At 35.8% G+C, this 22,639-nt stretch overlaps 1 protein-coding gene across 1 annotated transcript in view; it reads right to left on the bottom strand.

Annotated features, from left to right (window-relative positions):
* The window catches only part of ARID2 (AT-rich interaction domain 2), a 100,208-nt gene that overhangs the window by 35,441 nt on the left and 42,128 nt on the right, over positions 1–22,639 (bottom strand). Inside the window, exons 4-6 of the mRNA XM_071552348.1 lie at positions 8,869–9,002; positions 7,859–8,077; positions 4,732–4,799 (exon numbers count right to left, since the gene is read on the bottom strand). Coding sequence (XP_071408449.1) covers positions 4,732–4,799; positions 7,859–8,077; positions 8,869–9,002 — 421 coding nt within the window. The remainder of the gene's footprint in view (positions 1–4,731; positions 4,800–7,858; positions 8,078–8,868; positions 9,003–22,639) is intronic.

Raw genomic sequence — 22,639 nt, forward strand, 5'->3', positions numbered from 1 at the left:
CAGCAAGTGAGGAGGCCAAACAGAATCAGATAACCTGCATACAGTGTGTTCACGGCCTACTTGTTACAAGGGCATAACATGACAATTTTTTTTTTCTTGCCCAAAGGAAATGCAAAAGTAGAAAAAGATTAGTTAAACTTAGCTTTCTGGGCATTGATCTGGAAAACACATAGCACAAAGGCAAGGAAAAAAAACCACGTTAGCATCACGAGCAGTTATTTATTCCTTGCTGGAAGGACAGCTGCAACCTGATACTATATATCAACAGGAATAAACAAGAGAAGATGAAAAAGTCAAGGTCGTTATCAATAGTTATTCCTATATATATATATATATTTATTTAGATCATGGTAACACACTGGTAATACAACATAAAGCTAAAATTTGGAAGCAAACAAATAATGCCTGACAACATGACATCCAGATGCTAAGAGCTAATGCACTAAGGTAAAGAACTTGATTCACATTCACAATCTGATTACTGCCAGTGGCCAAGTTCCTTTGGACAAAAAATGCAGAGGATTATACAGAATTCACTGGAAATCAGATGAACCAAATTACTGTACATAAAAACAATGGACATTTGAGTCCACATAAGATATAATGTAGTAATGGTATGACTACTTATTGTCCAAGAAAAATACAAGAGCAATTGAGTCAAGTCTGGTTGAGAGATCACTGTGAGAGACAAGAGAAGCAATGTTTGAAAAGCATTTCAGGTATTTAAGTGCATAAGAATCTCTCTCCCCACACTATCTGAAGAAGATTCAGATAATAAATGCACAGTAAAGTATTATTAAATTTATACAAAGAAGAAGGAGTTGGATAACAAAGTAAGAAATTCACAAAATAAAAAAGGAAATCAGAGAAGTAAAACCTTATGCAAAATAAAGAAGGCACAAAAACTGCATAGATGTGGATTTTGGAATTCTACAGATAGAGGAAGCCTCCAGAAGTCCAAGAACATGAAATCCAAATCCTTAAATTGAATTAAACAGAAATGAATGTATAAAGCAATATAATGCAATTATTCATACACTGCACATGAGACAGTGGGCAGTTGATGGAGACATGAAAGAAATACCTGGAAAAACAGCAAAATCTACCCAATTATAAACATGCTGTACAAACAAGTAACTCTTGAAAGCAAACTACACTCACAAGTGAACCTTGGTAACATGAGGAAATTCAAAGCAAAGTGAAACAGAAATGGGAAAGCTTCCAGAGTAGATGAGAGAACATCTGAGCAGGACACCGTCAGAGCTTGCAGATGGGACAACAAAACAAACACAAAGAGATACAAGATGAGTGGCTAAATGCCAGTTGTTCTAATCCTTAAGTACAGGCATGCACTCACTCCAAGTAACTAGAGATTTAAACTTATTGACAGCACCAGGAAATACAGAGTGGACAACACAACAAATTAGCATAGCTATAAGAGGTAACAGCAGGTTCAACTTAAATGATATTCACATTGGGACAATTAATGGAACAGATTCACTGACGAGTAAAAACATTTGATTCAATTTAAAGGGAAGCTCTACAGAAAGTGAGAAAATATGTAATGCTGCAGATAAGATAATGAATATTACAAATTTTTCAGTTTTTTATAATGCAGTAAAGACTGGGGGGAGGGGAAAAAAAAACAAGAAAAGAAAGGTAACTGGTTCCCTTGAAGTTTAGTATCAAGAAACACATTGTTTTTCATCTTCATCTTCAACTGGAGCAGTAGTGGTATTGGAGGACACTACTAAATGGGCAAGCTCCTTTGCTCATCAATGTGACATTACCAAATGTAAAGCAGAAAGACCTTAAGTCAAAATTAGAGAACAGCAGAATATAACATCAAAGTATTGGTGCTGAACCAATTGACAAATTCTTTATGATAAAACTCAAGAGCTGACTGAATACCAAACAACAGACAGCATTGTGCAGATATTAAAGGGTGGAAGAAATAAAAACAATGATGCTGTACCACTCCTAGTGAGCAAAGATATAGGATGAAGAGAAAAATAGTGAAGAAAATCACTTGGCTATTTGTCTTTATTGAAAACTCATTTTTAAATTATAGTATTATGAAGAGACTAAAAATAAAATCAAGCTCCTTTTAAGCAAATATGAAAAACTTCCAGAAAACATCTTGGTGTAAGTAGATAATTCTAAAATTACTCTCAGTAACTGTGAAATGCAAAAAATAAACAGCTTAATAAAATTCTAATTCCATGTTTATGTTCATGTATTTCAATTAGCAGGAGAAGAAGCTTGGAAAAATACAGGCAGCTCTATAGATGAAATGTCAAATATTCTTAACATAAATCATTCACACTTGTTCCACTGCGTTTGAAAAGCTATTTTCAGCTAAAATACTAAGGGTTCCACTTTTTTAATTTAAAAAACATTTTTTTTTGCATAAAACATACCAATACTTAAACTGCCATTCAGGTGTGAGATTTCTCTATGAATCCTGAACACTGATAGTAATTTTCAGAACAGTTTCAAGATCTTTAATATATCTCAGTCTTCTCATCTCCTCAACCCCACAAATCCAACACATGAAAACTCTACTACCTAAAGGTAACATTTACCAACTCAGCAAGATTTCTATCAATTCAATTCCTATTAGTTTAGAATTCATGTGTTTAAGGAATTGCTCCCTCACCCTACTTTAATATTTGTGTGTTCATGCCATCACTATACTTCAACTCGTAATTCTGCATTTTTCCTCTCCCACTTAAAAACTCATTTCCACTTTCTTCTTTATACAAATTTCTAATCTGCTGCCATTATAGCAGAGAAATGAACCAGAGTTATAACCTGACAAAATCAAGACACAAATAACTGGCAGCAAAATTTAAAAAAAAAAAATCAATGAAGAATTTTTTTCTACAATGGTAACATGAACAGTGAAAGGAGGAACACTTATTCAGTAGCCACTCTATTATCTTAATGTGCAAAAGGACATTTAAAACAAAGAAAGCAAACAATGCCCCCCACGATATACAATCTTTACACTGACAACTAAATACGTCTCTCCTACGTCATGGAGCTCCCATGACCCATAAATGCTTTCCCCAATTCCCATTCTGACACAGTCACAGCCGCAATACAAAATAAATTACTTCCAGTAGCAGGGTCAAACAAATGCTTGCAATGAGATGCTCTGAAAAATCTGGGTTCTGGGCATTAGAGATACTTTTAGATCTGGTCTTAGTTTCCAACATGCTTTCAGAGTATTTCTGACATACTTTCAGTAGTATTTCACTACAGAGTGGTACTGTACATGTTGTAATATCCAAAAATACATCTTGGAGAGCATCCAAGTTTCTTACTCATAAATCTTAATCACAGTAACAGTGGTTCTCCTTAACATTTTGTTAAAAACATTTAGAAGAACCACCTGTCCTTATGACAATTACTGAAGTTTATACAATTAATGAACATACAATAAATTAGAACCTGTGTTATTTTAAATGTTTGCAGATCTAGACATGACACATTGCTGCTCTAGATCAGCAACAGTCTATGACAGCTCAGGGTGAAGTCAACACAGAAGTGCTAAGTGCTTTAAAAAACCCAAACAAATAAACAAGCCAAAGCAACAACCTACAGTACTTCTGGACATATTTTTCAATGGAAAAAGGAAATGAAGATTATGAAGCATTAATTTTTACTTAGATTCAGCACACGTGAATCACATTTTCTAGTCCACATACAAATATGAGAGCTTAGTTTTTGTGTTCTTAAGTTTACTTAGGAAATTTTGATTAGGGCATCTATTCATTAGTATTTCAGCAACACTTATCATTTAACTAACATTGTTATGGTCCAGCTTGTTCCCAAACTGAGTTACACAACAATAAAACAAAAGAGAAATGGAAAAAGCTCCAAACAAATATTTCTCTGTAATACTGTTAAGATATTTCTGTATATGAAACAACTATGGAACTGAGCAGAAACTGAGCTTCACAAGGAACTCAGCAGATTATCTCATCACATTTTCACTGAATAAAAAGCATAAAGTATCAAAATATATTTTATTACAGCTTTATTTCAGCCATACAAACCATCACTTGTAATTTAATTTAAGGAAATTGCATATCAGACTCAATATGCTGAAATGTGAAATCTCTTTCAGTTATATTTCATGCTCTCATTCACCTCTAAATGCTCACATAGAATAAATAAGCATTTATACAAAGAAACTTCAGTTTTATTTTTGCCTCATTTCATTACCTGTACAGTAGCTCATGCCCTCTAGTGGAAAGATAAAGTTCCATGCAAAAACCATTTAACTGAAACAAACCTGCAACATTGCTAACCTATTTAAATATTTTTCCTATGCTCCTTGTGCTGTGGTCTTAATTTTAACAATCCAGAATGTTTCTTGATTGATCAGGGCAGCTTAAAAAAAAGCAAGCATTGCTACCTCTTGTTAAAAATGTTGCCCAATTTTCCTTTTCATCACACATCATTAGCTTTTTTAAAAAAAGAAACAAGAAAACCTTTATTCATTGGCCTAGCCCTGTTTTTTTCTTAATACATTTTTTCCTGCTTATCAAAACATTTTAAGGCAACTGTGATTTTAGTGTCTTATTGCATTTAAATCAAAGGAATAAAGTTGACAGTAATTTTAAAGACATGTGCTAGTGCATCTTAGATTTTCCAATCTTTTTAAAGGATTTGATACCCACCATATTCAATTCAAAATTATTTTAATAATTTTTAAATTACCTTAACAAAATCTCTATCAGTTTTCTCCTTCCATTCTTCTCCGAATACAGCAGAAAATGATCCTAAAGCTTTAAGCACAAAAAGCAGAATTTAGTAAAATAAAAAATGAACATTTCTTACTTTTTATTAATCAATAAATTAAATAAAGATTCAACAACACTATAGACTCTTCCAGTATTTCCTTTTGATTTTAAAACTTATTGCATAAAGCAACTGAAATTTCTGTTGTTATTTAATTAACAGCTACTGCAGTTTTACAGTTTAAATTAAGAGTAAGGAGTTCATAAGGAATGGGCTGGCTTGTGAACTCTTTAAAAAAACCAAACAAAACTCATGGGAAACTTTTCCAAAGCTCTTTTCCAGGAGTGAAGATGATTACTCTATTTTCACCCTGACATCACAACTGTTTTCCATGTGCATGGTGTGAGCCCAAACACTACTGCAGCAATCAAACAAACTCCCACTTATGTTTTCTAAAAAACCTTAACAGTAGTAGGATTTTGACAGCACTCAATTGGAAGTCAATATTTAACAAGATGAGTAATGGATGTTCTTGGCTGTTCGATGCAGCCACTACCACAACTTCTCTAATCATCAATGCTTGAAAGCAGCAAAGACTTGGTCAATCTGACTGAAGTGATGATTCAATCCAAAAATAAACTCTGTCTTGCAGCAATTCTGTAATAAACTAATGACACTTTTAAGTTACACTTAAACATTTTGGTTCATAGTGTTTTACTGTTTTGAAAAAAATGCTGCAAATCTTAATTTCAAGACCACACAGCTTTCAATTCATAGGATCCAAACCAAGCTTTGTGCAGCTCTTCAAGCTGAACACACCATACACCCCCAAGCCCCAGGGCTGCCCCATCACCTGCAATCCAACTGTCCTCTCAAAGCTGGGAGTGGGAGGGGGCAGATGATGGCATATTTTACCTAGAATCACTACATTATAAATAACAATAATGCAAAACTTTAATTGCAGACAAGTCTAAAACCTGTATTAAATTAATAAGCTGTTGTTCATTGACACCTGAAAGTATCGTGACAGAACTTTGATACTACTTGAATTTACTATTTATAGATTTCATTTAATCACCAAATCTGACAGATTGACCTTCATTATTTATAATATAGAAGTATGTAAGTATTTCAAATCAAAGTCTCATGGTTCAAAAATAAGTAAACATATCACCCTTTCTTTCCCTCACTTGTCCCAGTTAGTCATCCTAATGCTGCTGGGACAATTCTCTGGATTTATCCACATGACATAATCAGGTAAGGTAAAAACGAAGTTTTCCCCAGGGAATGAAAAGAGTCAGCCCATTGTATGTTCATCATTCCTTTCAGCTTTACTTCAAATGTTTTTCAATATAAAAACCACTAATACAGGCAAGCTATAGAATAAACCTGTCCTCAGAGCTCTAAGAACTCCAGAAAACAGTCTACCTTTGCAACACCAAAAAAATCCCCATTAAATAGTAATATAAAACTTGATTAAATTATTTGCAAATTCCTAAATCCACAGAAGTTCCATCAAAAGAACAGGGGAGTGGTGGTAACCCCAAAAATCTAGAGATCAAGCATTCTGGAATCATTAACATGCAGGACTAAGTTTACTTTTAGCTTCCTTTCAAATATTTTCCTTTGAAAGCTCTTATGTCTGGACTGGGTGCAAACATCGAATGAGCAACATCTGACCATATCAGAAGGTCACGTGTGCAAATCCTCAGAGCAAGAGAGAAGCCAGTGGACACCAATGCAATACTGGGCACAATTCTTGCTACAAATCATTACATAAAAATGCTAATGATTGAAAAACCCAAATAAACAGTACACAATGTCTTCCCCAGAATTTTAAAACAGGATCTCTGACATACCATACTATGTTTATGCTTACACATGTAAACCAGATTGATACTCAAACAAATATGATCACCAATACTATCAGACTTAATTATGCTTATCCGAAAAGGTTCATTTCTGAAATTCAATATATATAAAAAATAAACAAACAAACACCCCTAAACGAAACAAATAAAAATACAAGTTCCCCCAAGAGAACATAAAACTATAAATAATTCCTCCTCAAGACAAGAGCTATGCTGTTGTTGTTTTATGCTATTTTAGGTTAACTTATTTTTTGCCCCCTTTCTTGACAGAAGGACAAACAAGCAATCAACAAGGAATAACTTGGCATGGAGGTCACACTCAAAAAAAAGCGAGAAGAATTTATTTCATATACCGCAGTGTTTTTATGGAATAGAATCTCTTTGAAATTTTATGTGCTAACACATTAAGTAATTCTGAAAATCAGATTTTTATCCCCTAAGTTTTACGTTCTCAAATTTCACTAGAGCTGAAGGTATAGTGAAATATCAGGATAAAAATTTTAGCAAGTCATTATTTTCAGACTTTCAAATTTGTAGGTTTTTAAATTTGTAACTGTTATTAGAAAAGAATTATGAAAAGTCACCGTAGTCCTACGAATTCAGAAGGAAGCAGTAATACACTCATGGCCAGGCTTCTCGAATGAAGATTTGGGAAGGGCTCTCCCCACGTGGGTGTGCCCTTCCAGCCTGCGCAGTGGATTTTAGGTGAGGCTCAGCGTGCGCAGAACTGGCCCCACCGTTTAAGTCCTGAGGTTCATCTGCCACGGCCGAGCGAGCTTGGACAATGACAGTGAAGTCCTCAGGACTAGAACCTACAGCACCCGGTATTCCCAGGAGGTCTCCCATCCAAGTACTAACCAGGGCTGACCCTGCTGAGCTTCCGGGATCCGACAGGACCGGGTGTCAGGCTAGTTAGTAATACACTACAAACAGATGAAATTTAGCATCCTGAACATTTAAACTCTATTATCCAACACCTCCCCCCTCCCCCAAAAACAAAAAAACCCCAAACAACTAATTCTTACATTTCACTACACTGTGAAATAATACTTTCAAAATACTCTACTTCAAAGATATTTGTAGCATCTGACAAAACCTGTAATTGTGGACCAGGTAGAAAGAAAAAGCTGCTACATTGCACTGCAACAAGCAATTAACATTTTAATTATCAAGCATTGTGTAAGATGCTACAACAGATGATCCTTTCTGTTGCAAAAATATTATTATATACTTACTGTCATCAAACACGCCAGCATTTGCAAGCAGTAAAGTGATGATTTTTGGGTCCTTTTCAAGCTGCATAACATGCTTGCTTTCATTTGAAAGAAGAGTACACACATTAATTGCAAAATCCACTTCATTTGGGAGTCCAGATAACAGTGAAAGCACCAATTTATTATAGTCATTTGGTGAGTTTAAGTCCATAGACAGCCCATAGCTTTGACGAAGATAATCTAAATAAGAAAAAAAATCAAAAAACAAAAACACTTTCAGAGCTAAACTAATTGAGATGATACATTAAGAAATATTACTGTAAATAAGACTTTTTTTAAAGTTTATTTATGAAGTATTGTGGGTTTTAACAAGTTTTTACAGTATTCAATGTGGGGTTTTTCCATTAGTCTTTGGCCAAAATGTTGAATGCATTCTGCTTCGCTGTGTACCTTCCTAGTTACATATTAATTCCTTCATCATTTCCAGGACACAGTACTGCAGCATGTTCTCCCAAAGAAAAGCTTTGAAAACACAAGCTTTAATTAAAGCACAATAGAATTGTCATACAATTTGGAGTCAATTTGTACACAACAAATTGCACATCCGTTCCACAGAGCCCACCAGCTCCGATTTCGATCTTAACTAATTGTGTGCTCAATTCAGGTACTTGACTCTGTACAGAAATGACAGACTGACAGAAACACACTCTGCAAATTTTCAAGGTAAATTTTTTTTCCAGGTAAGTAACTACACACCCCTGCTAATTAGAAAGGTTAACACTTCTAAAGAAGATAAATAGCTTACAGATTTTAATATTTATTTTGTTGTGGTTCACACTGGGAAGGTTTTTAAGCTACTGAATTAGTAATTTGAGTGTGCTACAGATTTGATAGTTTTAGCAATATTCTAAATTTATCTACACAGTATTTATGTAGCTTGTCAAAATACAAGTATATACACACATATATCTCCACATATATATATACACACACACATTAAAATAATAACACTTTTACTGTCAAAAATTTACCTGACACACTGTGTTGCTGGTAGTTATAGGAAGTTGGAATTGCACCAATAGGAAGTTGTGGCTTTGGATTTCCTGGTTGTACCTCATCATCCTCCTCCCCAAAATGATGGACTTTTTCATACTTTTCTAGATAACTGGAATAAAATTATAAAAATAAAGTTTGGGATATATATAGTACATATAAACCCTTCACCCCAAGAGCTGAACTGCCAAAGGAAGAAGAGATTTACTGGAAACAATAGTCAAACTGGTAAAAACAAAATCTGAGTCAGACTGACAATAGGTGACACAGAAAATGTAGATATGTGGAATTATTGATTTACATATTAAATTTCTTCACATTTTTCAACAATGACACTCAGATACATTGCAACCTATCAAGCCTGCTTGTGACTAAGTCCATCTTTCCCATCAGCTTTTGCTACCCAAGAGAACTCTGCAGGTGAAAGCATTATAAAAAACTATTTTGTACAGGTTAGGAAAACACATACTGAGGTCAAGTCCAGAAAAGTATTTATTGTTTGACTTTGCCTAAGGAGAAACAGTATACCAAGTCCTAACAATTACACAAGAGTAAGAGAATTCAGGGATACGAAGGGCAGCAGTGCAGGATTAGAAGTTGAGTCACAGCTGCAGCCAATAACTACTGGAAATCCCTTTGAACCTCTCTCAAAAAAAAAAAAGGAAAGCTGATATACTGTATAAAGAATGGCCTGCAAGCACAGAAGTTATATATGGCAAAAGAAAACAGCCAATCAGCTGAGTGAATTAAATATCTCAATTAACAGCTATTTTAGCATTAAAAACGGTAACTTTCAGAACTTTGAAGTACAAAGTCAACTTAAAAGGCCAACTGCAGCCTCAACTTCACACTGATAGACAGTTTCAAAACCCTTCATGAAATTCAGTCAAGACCAAAGCTGCCTAAATTTGCAAATTTTAACAGTGTTGAAAAATGACAATACCAAATCAAGGAAAAAAATTGTATAATCAGGCACTAATTTAAAACATTTATCTTTCCCTTTGTATATGCTAAAAATACTTAATATATGAGGAAAAAACTCAAGCTTTTGGCATCATTTTTGTCTATAGACACTGACATCATTAACTCATGGTGAATCAGAAAGACTTTAAGAAAACAGTACTGGCAATATTCCACATGCATTAAATTTGTAATTAAGTCATAAAGTGAGATATCAATGCCATGACCACACCTTTAAAATGCCAGCAAATACCTTTTTTAAGAAAGGGGGCATTTCAGAAGAAACGAAAAAAATTCAGAGCTTGTAAGTCATACCATGGTGTACTTTATCAGACACAACTATGACTCATGTCTGACTAATATGTAGGATATTCAAAGGACTACATATGTTATTGTTATATGAACCACTGCCATAGCGCTCTTCTTATTATGTAAACTCTCGAGTGAGTTAAGGAATCAGCAAAAATCTCTGCACAATCATTTCCTTTCAGGGATTTTAAAAGACTAAAAATTATATTTAAAAATGGTAGTTTTCTTACATTTAAACTAAAAATCTTCATTTATGCAAGTCAGGTTCCAATTTAAAATTTGCACAAAAGGTAAAACCCTGTAACAATGTTTATAACTTACTTAAAGTCATAGTTCAAGAAAGTCCTAAAATCTAAACCCTAATTTTTCTCTTCCACTACATTTCCTTACCCTTTTATCCCACTGCTTTCCCTTAGCTTACACCTTATATTCAAAGATTAAAATTAAATACAATTCATAGCCTCTTTTCAGCAAAAGGTGATTCTCAGCATATAAGCAAAGACAGTATTCCAAGGGGGAAAATAACAAATAAAATAGTGCACCCCCTGCTAATGAAATATCTTTTTCATTGCATTCAAATGGTCATTTAGAGAGTCTGACCTAAGTATTTACATAACTGTTTATTAATTTATTTCCTCTTACATTTTTTGCAGAAAAGTAATACCATAGGTTTATTCTGCCTTATTATTTGCTTTCAGCTATTCAAGGTCTATTTAAAAAGAAAAAAAATCATTTCCTTCCAATATCAATTAACTGTTAAGCATTCCATAAATGAACATTGCATCACTGGACATGGCAACCACATGCACACACAAAAAGATTACGTGCAAAAAATTCCATTTTCTGTATTATCATTATTTTCTGTATTATCATTAACTTTAACACTTCAGAATAACTTATGAAAAATGCCCACAACAAAATAAGTGATTTTTTTTTAATATACATCTGTGTGTGTTATACCTACACACTCTGGTTCTGAATTGAGCTCTAACGTGCTCTCCACCCTCAAACTATACATGGGAGATTAATATTTAATACAGTATGGGGTTAAGTAATTCAAAAGTAGTGAAGAGAGAAATACAAACACTGATACATAACTGGAATATAACTGATAATTTTAAAAGCATGAAGCTACAGTAGCATAGCCAAACATTCAAGAGTACATTTAAAAAGTAAATGCCTGGTAAATAATTCTCTGTGCAATCCTACGTGTCCCATGACTCCATTCTAAAGCAGATCTGTACTGTTTTCTCAAAATAACTGTGCAGACACTCAAACACAGCTACACAAACAAGGTTTCCTGGAATGAAACACTCAGCTCCGATTGTGAAAGTCAGAAATCCATGTTTTCAAATCAACTAGAGAACATTTTATTCTTGCAGTGACGGACGCATTGCTTTGAGGCTCGTTTTGCTGAACTACGTACAGGTACATGCTGACCAGGATCTCTCCCCTACTCTGGCCCTTCTGAATGCAGAAAATGCTGTAGTGATGACCAACTGCAGAAATACCAGTGGCTCAACTATTCTGCCAGGCTGAATTCTCACCTGTATGCATTGGTGACTGGTATTATAAGATAAATTTAATAGTGGCTCTAATATCTTGAAAGAAAACATACCTGTGGAGGATCCTGAGCTATGTGCGAGTTAAGCAGTACAGAGTATGTACCTGTGTAGTATGTAGGACTCAGTGAGGTGGCCAATGCTGAAATGATGATTTCACAAAACTACTCTAACTTCTAATATCAGGTGAAAAAAGAAACCTAAAAATCTGAAACTGATCTTTCCCACACAGGCACAAACATGCTTTGTTTTGTACTCCTATGAGATCCCCAAAGGCTGTTGAAATTAAGAAAAAGACACATCCAGGAAAAGATGCAGCCTTCACAGTCCTGAACCAGATTAATCAACTCTGCAATCCAATCCATTTTAACCGTTTGTGTGTTTATGGCTAAGATGCAAAGGACTAGCTCAGAGACAGCTTGACCTCCCCTCCTTCTGACTGCCCAGTCACTCACTCTTCAGAGAGCTCATTTAACAAACTAAGAGGATTCTACAACAGCTTTCCAGTGATTTTTCAAACAGAACAGGAGTTAGATAAATACCAGAGCTGATGCAGGGGGAACAGCAGGTGCACACAGCCGGGGATAGCGCATGTACCTCCCCTACACTGCTGTATCCTGTCTAGTGGGACTTCAGAAGTGTTGGGGCTAAGAGCTGATTTCTCCATACTGGTCTGCGCCAAAGCTTAAGCTTAGCACAAAACACTTCCATTACTGACAGTAAGATTTCACAAAAACATTTGGTAAGATGAAGCAAAAATGCCTTTACAGAAACATACCGTACTCAAAAACACAGTTTGCAAATTATTCTAGACTTGTCCATTCCACCAAGACTGAACAGCTATTTATGCACTAAAAATTTAAAAAACATATATTATAAAATAATCCATGTTGTTCCATACTTTAAAATGCTGATACTTAAACCATATGCTTTTTATTAAAGCCATGCCCCAGCAGAGCTGAACAATATGAAGATGCCAGATATATTCTTCTGTTATTACCTACTTAATTGAAATGTGTTAAAATAATTCTGCCACACAGAAAATGTGAGAGTTCAAAAATCTGCTTTCCTTCTTCCCTCTCTGAAAAAATTTAGGTATAAATTTAGGACCTTTGCAAACTAAAACAGTGTTGACAATTGTCACTAAGTACTCACACATGTCTTACTAAGCATTTCATAGGAAACCAGGATTCAAATTTATTTTTACTGACAATCTAATTTTTCCCTATGCCAAAATAAGGACCAACCTCACTTTCCTAAATTCTGAGCTCTTGCTGTTGCTATTTAGCTTACCAAGGTTTGGCCTCTTCAAACAAGAGTCCTCTTTTCCTAATCTCAACCCAAACTATCAAGTTTGCTGAGGAAAAAAACCACGAACAAAACAAAGTAAGACCTCAACAATCCCAAAGCATCATTTACAAATGCTGTCTTCCCCACACCAAGAAAACCACAAACCCTGAACCAAACTGAATGACAGAAATACCGTTCCAACACTTTGTTACCTTTAAGATAGTGCTAGTACAGAGGGAGGACGTTTCACTATTTCTCAATCCACTGAGTTTAACAGCACTTAATACTGAATTTCAACCATAATAACCAGATCATAACAGACTCTTCAGTCCGATTCCTTTATGCTGTGTAAGTACCAACTGTTTACAGACAGCTCTACAGACCTCAATCCTTCAAACACTCCTCCTTTCATTTCCTACAGAGAAAATGCATGACCTGGAACTTTAGTGCAGAGAAGGAGCTTTGCAAATTAGCTGTACAGGAGCTTTACTAGTCTTAAATTTTAATCTTAACAGTCTGGCATACAGCTGCTATGCAAACAGCAGAACAGTTCCACATAAACACAGGTCTTGCTTTAAAGATACAAGAAATTTAAAAATAACAAATAGAAAAACAGTTGTGCAAATGCTCATACATTATAATCAGTCACAAAAAGCTAATCTCAAGTTTCAAAACAACTTAGATCTGTAGTTATAGGCTGTAAATGTATACTTTGATCACAGAAAAATTTAGGAATTCAAAATGTTTCCTTAATTTCACAAAGTCACAGGTGGTATAAATGAACACCACGGATATCAGTCTTCTAATCTTTTAATTTCAATGCCAACAGACCAATTAGGTCCCAAAAAAGAAAGATACAGCTAATATGTACAAAAAAAGAATTAAAGCAACTAAATGAAGGACCAGAATGAAATTACTAATGAAACAAGCCATGTATACAGCATATGAAAGTTTCAAAGATGTTTACAAAAAAAGCCCACTCCAGTATTATGCTGAAGCCTTGGTGAAAATGAGGTAATGAGGAAAACTGCCTCTGTTCATGTATGGAAAGGTGCTCCACACTCTCAGCATGGCATCCTAAACTGGTGTTATCCAGTGCACCCATGATCCAAAATATTTAAGAAACTGAAATGCAATGAAACCCAGTGGCAATTTACAGCCACTCCTGGCCTTTCAGCCTGGATCACACCTCTGTTCCAAGAGATTTAACTTAAAATAAACAAAATAAATGGAACAAAATAAATTGAAACACCCACACACTTCCCAGAAGAAAACACTACAACTCCCCAAAACCAAGAGAACTCACACTATTCTGGTGAATAGCTGGAATTACATAAATAATTACTGCAGAATCAGAAAATATACAGACAACCAGAGGCAGACGTGCAGGCTGGCTACCTTTTCAAGGGAAAGTGATTTCAATGTTTTCTGAAAATCTTACTTTAAGGATCTCTCGATTTGGAAATCAAAATATAGTATCTCTTTGAAAATCAAATAAACATGTTGCACATTCTGTTCCTCTGACAGAACTTCAATAAGTCTCTTTGTTCCATTCAAGTCTGTGAGAAAGTAAGTTCTATGAAGATGAATAATATTTTTGTTCATGAAAAACACTTACTTAAGAAACAAGACAGGTTTTTTGTTCAGCCAAGTTATTTTCAGGCTTTCAGATACTTGGGAAAAAAGGCTAATAACATGAAGTCTATGCCAGGTACATCTAGAAGTATGTAGAATTTACTAACAACAGGAACCCTGAGTGGACTTCAGAGTAGGCCACAAATTGTTTTATTAACAGTATAAAACCTCAAGTTCATTTGGGTATTTTGGCTCCATATACAGGACACAATCAATTTGCCAAATATATATTAAGCCAGTGCCAGGCAAAACAGTGCACACATCAACCATCACAGTCCAACTACCAGTTCCCTCCATATCTTTGTAAAAGCTGAAGAACAAGCAGGTGGCATCTCTACCACAGCTCTTCACCTTGCTTCAAATTATCTTTCTGGCAGCATTACCAGTAGGGACTGATAACATGACCTTGCACGAGTTTTGTTAGCCTGTACACCTTCTGCTAGGATGCAAGACAGACACACCCTTCCTGCTCATTCCCTTCCATCCCCCCTCTCCCTATCTGCAATCCTTTAAACAACATCCTAGATAATCATGAGACAAAATCTTTACTGTAATAATAAGGATTTCATATTATTGAATATTCCAGTTTGTGCCACCTTAAGCAAGAATAGTTGATTTTGGGTCCCCTTTTGCCCCTAATTCGACATGACTCTTGCCCTGATCTCATGGAGTAAGGAACTCATGACAGCTCATGAACTTGCGGTACCAACCAAAAGTTGCAACCTTTTAACACCTTTATCAGACAATCCATTACAGTCCTACACCCTGAATCTATGCCTGATACAGTTACTTGAAAACCTGATCCTTTGATGAAGCATCATAGCAGGCTGTATTTTAATCCCAGAGAAGGCTTTTTGTCAGTAGGGTAACAGCACTTATACTTGATTCTGCTGCTGCTGCACACAGTGGATACCAGTGCCATACTCTGCAATGAAACCCCTGCTTAGAATGTAATGAAACTGCAGCTGCAGCTTCCCCAGGTAATGTCCAATTCTTTAGTCATCTCATAGATGTTCACTTACTAAACCCCTGTCCTGTCCCAAGAGTTATCCTAAGCCATCTCTGGAAACGCAAACAAAACAACCCACTCCAAAGCTCTGCTCAAACTTTTAGTGTACACCAACAATCTGCCTCAAACTTGATTTCACATCTGAGTGTTTTGCCGGTGTCATCAGCAATCATTTCAGGGTGTAATGGGACTGAAAAAAGCTCTCTTATTTTTTTACCCTGGTCCTGAGGGCCTTGCAAATTCCAATTCAATAGTTACATCCAGTTATTGTCAGAACTGATGCTTCCACCTGAATCCTTCAAAAATATCGTTTGTGTTCTCCATCTTTACCTTGTCTGACTCAGAAACTGCCTCTCTCACATAAGGCTTCCATGAAACACTCCACATGTGACTTTCAGCATTATTTGTTTGATTTCTGGTTTATGGTGACCACTCACGAGGACAGACTGACAATCAAGACTCTTTACGTTGTACTAGTTCAGCTGCCCAGATGAGAACAAATCTCCAACAGCTGCACTTTTCAGACATCTGGTAGAGCGTTCCATGAGGGGCACCCAGATTGCTGTCCTGTCACCCTGAGCTGGCCTGCTCAGACTCAGCTCCCAGGCAGGCCCATCAGAGCACACTCCAGGGACTCCACCATCCGGCCTCGACCCTGACAACATTCTGTCACACTTGAGGAGAACTGTGGGCAAACTCAGAAGGCCCTGTGTGGACTAAACTTAGACCAAGCCCTTTTTAAGAATCCAGATACACATTACAATGTGGACAATGGAATTTAAATGTGTTATTAACATTTTGTAACACAGGTTATGTGGGACTACATGATAGATGGTCCAATTTGTATTTTGCTTGAACATCAGTTAAAAAATTCTTATCCTACCCAAAAAGCCTTTGCAAACAGAGGAAAACCAAACACATCTCTTCATGAAATTCTGAATCTTTGTCAAGGCAAGATATATTATTTATTGTTAGAAGTGTAAAATTTACGAGAATCAGCAAACCTGCAAGTTTCACTTTGTCAGACATTACAAGAAGGAAGAGATGCAAAATCACTCTAAACTCACTGAAAATACTTTCTTATAATCCACAGGAAGACCAAGAAATTAAGAAAGAAATTAAGATACTATTTTATGTTTTCATTCTAATAATGCTCCAGTTTAGAAGGGAAATAATAAAAGACATTAGCTCAGGTGGTTCAAACTTGGTTGTAATAATGCCAAGGTCATGGGTTCAATCCCCAGTGTGGGCCATTGACTTAAGAGTTGGACTCGATGATCCTTGTGGGTCCCTTCCAACTCAGAATAGTCTGTGATTCTGTGACATATGTCAGCTAACTAAAGAGCTTATGCTGGAGTGCAGCTTCAAAAGACTGAGAGGGCTGGGGGTTTACAACATCAGTCTCTGAAAAAACTACACGACCAGGAACTCCAACAGATTCTGGATAAATACATTGATATATAAGCTTGCCTATCAATTTTTGAATTTCTTTTAAATTTAATCCACCTGTGATCCACAGCTGTGGATCCACTTATTTTGCAAGACTAACTCCTCTACCGTATTCTCATTACTTGCCAAAATCAATTCAAAACCAGCATCACCTCTTATGGCTTCAGTAGCTGTTTCATCAGACCTGATGGGCTTCACATCCAGGAATCTCAGCTATACCACTATTAACAGTACAAATTCTTCAGAATACATCTGGGAATTAACTTTTCAAACAAGGCAATTCCTAGATGTATTCCTCTTACTATTATTTCAGTCATTCTGCTGCCATTTAGGATGACATCACATCAAGTCTCAAATATAACTGCAGACTGAGTTATCAAGAAAACCCCCATCAAAACCCTCCATATTTGTTATACAACATTCTCACAATTATACATGATACACATTATACGTCACATTCTCACAAATTCTTTATAAAAACCTGAAGTTACTCTATTTTGAGAAATCATCTGCAGTACCACCCAGATTTCCGTACAGTGTCTGAACACAAGAGTATCTGAATGGCAAAGATGCACGAATACAAACAGTACCACAAGTCAGGAATCTTGGTAGGCATGAGCAGGAAATCACAACTAAGCATTGTGTGGTTTGTCCATAGCAAGTCACAACAACACGGGACCACCACCTTATCTCAGACGGCCACTGGAATCCAAAATCCCATCACATTATTTAAGCCTCTACAACAATTTTAAGTATTTCTGTACCCACGGCAAAGCTGGTAGCAACACAAGGGAATGTCTCTACACAGGAAGATGTATTGTGATCCAGTAATAATAATACTTTCAACTAAATACAGCTTCTGACATAGCATTAGTTACACACAGTCTTGTAAAACAGAGTCTGCACAGAACACAAAAACTGGCATTCAGTGAACACTATTTAGGTCGTCAAGTCAAGTATCACACTAAACACTAAAATAATTTTTTTATGTACATTCTTTCACAAACATGTCGTAGGACTGGGTGGTGTTCTGAACAGCAACAGACATGTTTATCTATTAAGTGTATCAAATATGGAAACATTTTAAAATACATGTATAAATATATACATAAAATATGTATTTACTTAATAAAAATCAGAACACAGACACCATTCCTACACAATGTGATACTTTTGAGCATGTTTTCAAGCTGGGGACTGCCATTACAAAATAGTAGCTTTGATATTTGACAAAATATGAGCCAAGTCTATTAGTTACTCATAAGATCAGAAACAAGCAAAAGTACATTAAACATATTATAGACTTTGAAACCAAGACAGGACCAAGTGTTCCAGGAGTATTTCCTGAGATGAGCAACTACAAATATAAAGACATTTTAATGCAAATACACAGGAAGGCATTTAATGTCTACTGTGCACAGAGCTGTGTAACTTTCAGAACAATGAACGTGAGCAGTTGTTAAACTGGAAGCTGGAAAACCTACTGACTATAAAGCCATATAAGTAATCTACAAATATTTCAGTAATGCATGAAGAAAACCACATGTATTATAAACAAGTATAGCTTCATTTGCACATTACATTTCTTGTCTATTATTTAAGTATTATGAAACTTAAATTGGATAAAGATTTTTTTGCATCCTTACTCAAAACACTTTGCTAAACTGGAATCAGTTTCGTTTGCAAAAAGTTACGTATTTTTTTCCAACTGCAAATACTTATCTTGCACGTGTCTGGAATTTAGGAATATTACACATTTTTGAGACTGCAGCAGTAAAACAAAAATACTCTTGGGACTTAAAAAATTTGTAGCACAAAATATGCCAACTATGCTGATGTTGCTTATGGATGTTATTCAAACAGTCTTAACACAAAACATGTCAGCTGTTTCTACAACAAGACTTGAACATCCAGACTATACAGTACTACCTTAATTAGCAGAAAATGGCCCTTTCTCCCTGGCCCATTATTAATCCTTACTCTTTCCTACATTCTGGAAGTACTTTAACAAGAAGTGCCTATAGGTTCATGTAGCCAAACTGGTAATTAGAAGGATATTATACAAGAGAATAGGAACTGTAGATTTAAGTTCCATGAAAACAGCAGTCTAGAATAGCTTTTCTAGATTCTGGCAATTGCTCTCCCCACCACAGTAAACATTTCCACAATACTTCTTTCAGTCTTCTTTAACAGTTACTAAAAAAACCCCATAAAACACAGAATAAAGAGATAGAATTTACTGATTTCTAATTTCTTAAGCCTCTTTCTTAAATTTACTCAATCTGCAAGTCTTTATTAAAAATATACTGCCATTTTTTCACCTCATGTAATTACCTGTAATTTCATCATTACTTTCTGCACAGATTCAGCAATTTTAACAATTGTGCTTTTCTGCCTTCATCTTAGGAATCAGTCCTTTCCTGCAATTACATCTATTTACAATTTCTCTGCTAGTCTGTATTCCACACTGACCACAAAAACAAAGTAAATGCACTAGTTTACATGTCCCTATTTATGTGATAAATCAAACAAAACCAGGAAAATTAATTAATTCTTGAACACTTTACCAGATGGATCAAATATTCATGAAAAAAGTAAGAACAGAAAAAAAAATCTTATTAAGAGAATCCTGCTGGGATTCTGCACACTAGGAACATAAATTCTTGAAGTTCTAAGTGGAGAGGAAAAAGCTGCCTTGGGAGCGAGTACTTTCTTTATCTGGAAATGTTACCAGAAATCAGTTTGCAAGAAGGAATGCAATCTGATCTTCATAAAACCACTCAAAAATATATGAATGCTTTGAATAAACACAAACCTATCCAGACAAACTGAAATAATAATGACTAATTTTACATTTTTTCATCCCCTAACGATATGCAGCTATACAGTTTAAAGTACCCCAGTGCATTCTGAGAATGAATCTAAGTACAAATTCAGAGATGACGATAAAGAGGCAGCAGATCGATTTAGCTGTCTAAGATGGTGAGGGCTGCACATCTGTACCAGTAAAATCAACAGTGCTGTGAGCGTTCCTGTGCATGGAAATGAACTGCCTGTGCCACTAAACTGTTAGAAAAATGCCCTGAACAACTGCAGTCCAGCCCAATTAGGATTCTTTCAAGCAATTTGAAGGCACTGTTCAGAAGCTGTCCTTTGCAAGGGGACCATTCCCAGAAGTGAATTTGGATACAGCTACCCCTTTTTGGGGCCAGGACCACGGACACGAGCCGTGTTATGTCAATTCGCCTCAGGCACACAAGTCACTAACACAGATACAGCCAGAGAAACACGGAATGCTACACAGATGGCCTCTGGCTTAACACTAATTCTGATAAGGCATCAGGAAAGCAGAACGACAGATGAAGTGTCGCTCTGTCAGAAGAGGTTTTAGAATTACCAGCTAGATAATAATAACGAAGAATTTATAAGAATTTTCTTTTTGCTTTTTGTAACAGCAATGTAAAGCCATTAGAACACACACAAAGACAAAAGAAAGAGAAGAAACAGGCATGATGAATACGAATAAAGCCCAAAGATCAGATTTCCTGTTGGGGAATACCCATCTTAAGCACTGAAGATAAACATTGCAAATTGCTTTAGAGGCAGAAGGAAGAGAATTTTTGAATAATATAAGGAAAAATATAAACCAGTAACTCCACTTTTATCCAGCTAATTACTCAATGAGAATGCTGTTGTGAAATACATAATAAAACCACTCAAACTCTAAGCTTTTATGAAACTGAGATATAGATACTAAAAATGTGTTGAGCACATTGAAAGAGAAATTACATTCTTCTATAGAAAGGTTGAAAACCCCACCCCAGTATCAGTAGCACTCAGGTATGAAGTATCATAAAATGCTTGGAGTATACACACTCCCTGCTGGTGGTCTGGGGTTTAGGGAAGATAAAACCTGATTCTTTACTGTGGAGTGACCAGCCTTTTTAAATCCTGCATAAACCCAGTAAGGCTTATGGCATTGTTAGTATTCTGAATGGAAATAATTTGTGGGAAAACAAGTGCTCTGCAATTAACATACTGTGTGCCTTTCCAAGGGGCACAGAGTAGGGACTTCCAAGACTGAAAAAAGTTCATTATGGAAAGCAATGAAGTCACATGGTATCTGTATTAAGCAATCTATAATCTATAGGAAAGTAAACAACCATTTTCCTGGATGATCATCCAGAATTTATCCTTTCTTACCTCAGGGCCTTCTGCACTGTTCATAAATTCTGAACAGTTCCAAAGGCTGCCATCACACTGGACAGAGTTTTGAGCAACTTGATCTAGTGAAATATGTCCCTGACCATGGCGAGGGCAGGGTGTGTGTCTGTGCCACGGACTGTATGATCTTTAAACTCAAACCTTTCTATGATTCTGTATTATTATAGAATATAATGACTGATTTGTTACTTACAGTTCCTTCACTCTTCCATTTCACTTTTATACTATATAATACTTGGTTAAAACAATCAGGTCTTTGAAAACCCAGCTATAGATTCATAATTGCATACTTCTACAGAAAAAGACACATTACCAAAGTTTCCAGCTAAACCCAGCATATGATGCTGGTTCCTTTCTTTAAGTACTCAGTATTCTGAAACGAGGCTACCTCAGTGTCACATAAGCTCTGGACATGTTTGCCAGTTTTTCAGGGCAGTGAAACCCTTCACCAAGAGGCAGAGCTCATTTCTACAAAAAAGCAAACCTTCTCAGAAATACATTTCAAACAAGAAATTAAAAATAACTCTTCAGTATCTTCTGTTCACATGTAACAGCCATGATTTGCAATAGCTGGAGGAAAAGAGTAGATCCTAAAGTAGTTTGAAAAGCATTAAGCCAGGGATAACATCCAACCCCCTGGAAAGACCATGACAGAAGGAACAAACCACACAAAACACTTGCTTTAAAAACTGCCTTAAGGTGATCAGAGTTTACTGTGATGATGGCACTATTACTAGAACTTAACGTGAATAAAATGGAAGTCCTTTGTGATTCAAGAAAACTTACTAAGGTATCTCATAAAGATTCAACTTTCTAAAGTCTTTGTCTACCACTATGAGAAGCTTAAAATCTGCCCAGCAACAAAAGAAACTGAGGGGGCTAAAAGTGTTCCTCTTCCTGTGTTCTTTTTTCCCCTCTTCTTTCTTCCCCTCTTGAGCATTAGGTTCTCTCTTCACATATTCCCTTCTAATAAGTAACATTCAAATCCCACTTAAACCACTCCATTTTTCATTTCTTTTTCTCTCTTTGAAAAAGAGGTTCTGTAGAAGAGCCCACAGCAGTATGTATTTTGAGCAGTACAGCATGGCCACTATTCTTGTCATTTTTAGAATTATATGAACATTTATGCTAAAACCAGCTCAGGTCTTGCTCACTCCTAACCCCTAAAATTCTGGAAAAATATATGTGAAAAATTTTCTCCCTCTGCCTGTTTGAAGACTCAGGTATATAAAATGTGAGTCACATTTTCAGTTCCTGTAATAAAACTCATGTTCCAAAGAAATTGATTTAATTTCTCTTCTGTTTCAGGGG

The sequence above is a fragment of the Pithys albifrons genome, chromosome 3 (genome assembly GCF_047495875.1).
Source record: "Pithys albifrons albifrons isolate INPA30051 chromosome 3, PitAlb_v1, whole genome shotgun sequence".
Classification (NCBI taxonomy): Eukaryota; Metazoa; Chordata; class Aves; order Passeriformes; family Thamnophilidae; genus Pithys; species Pithys albifrons.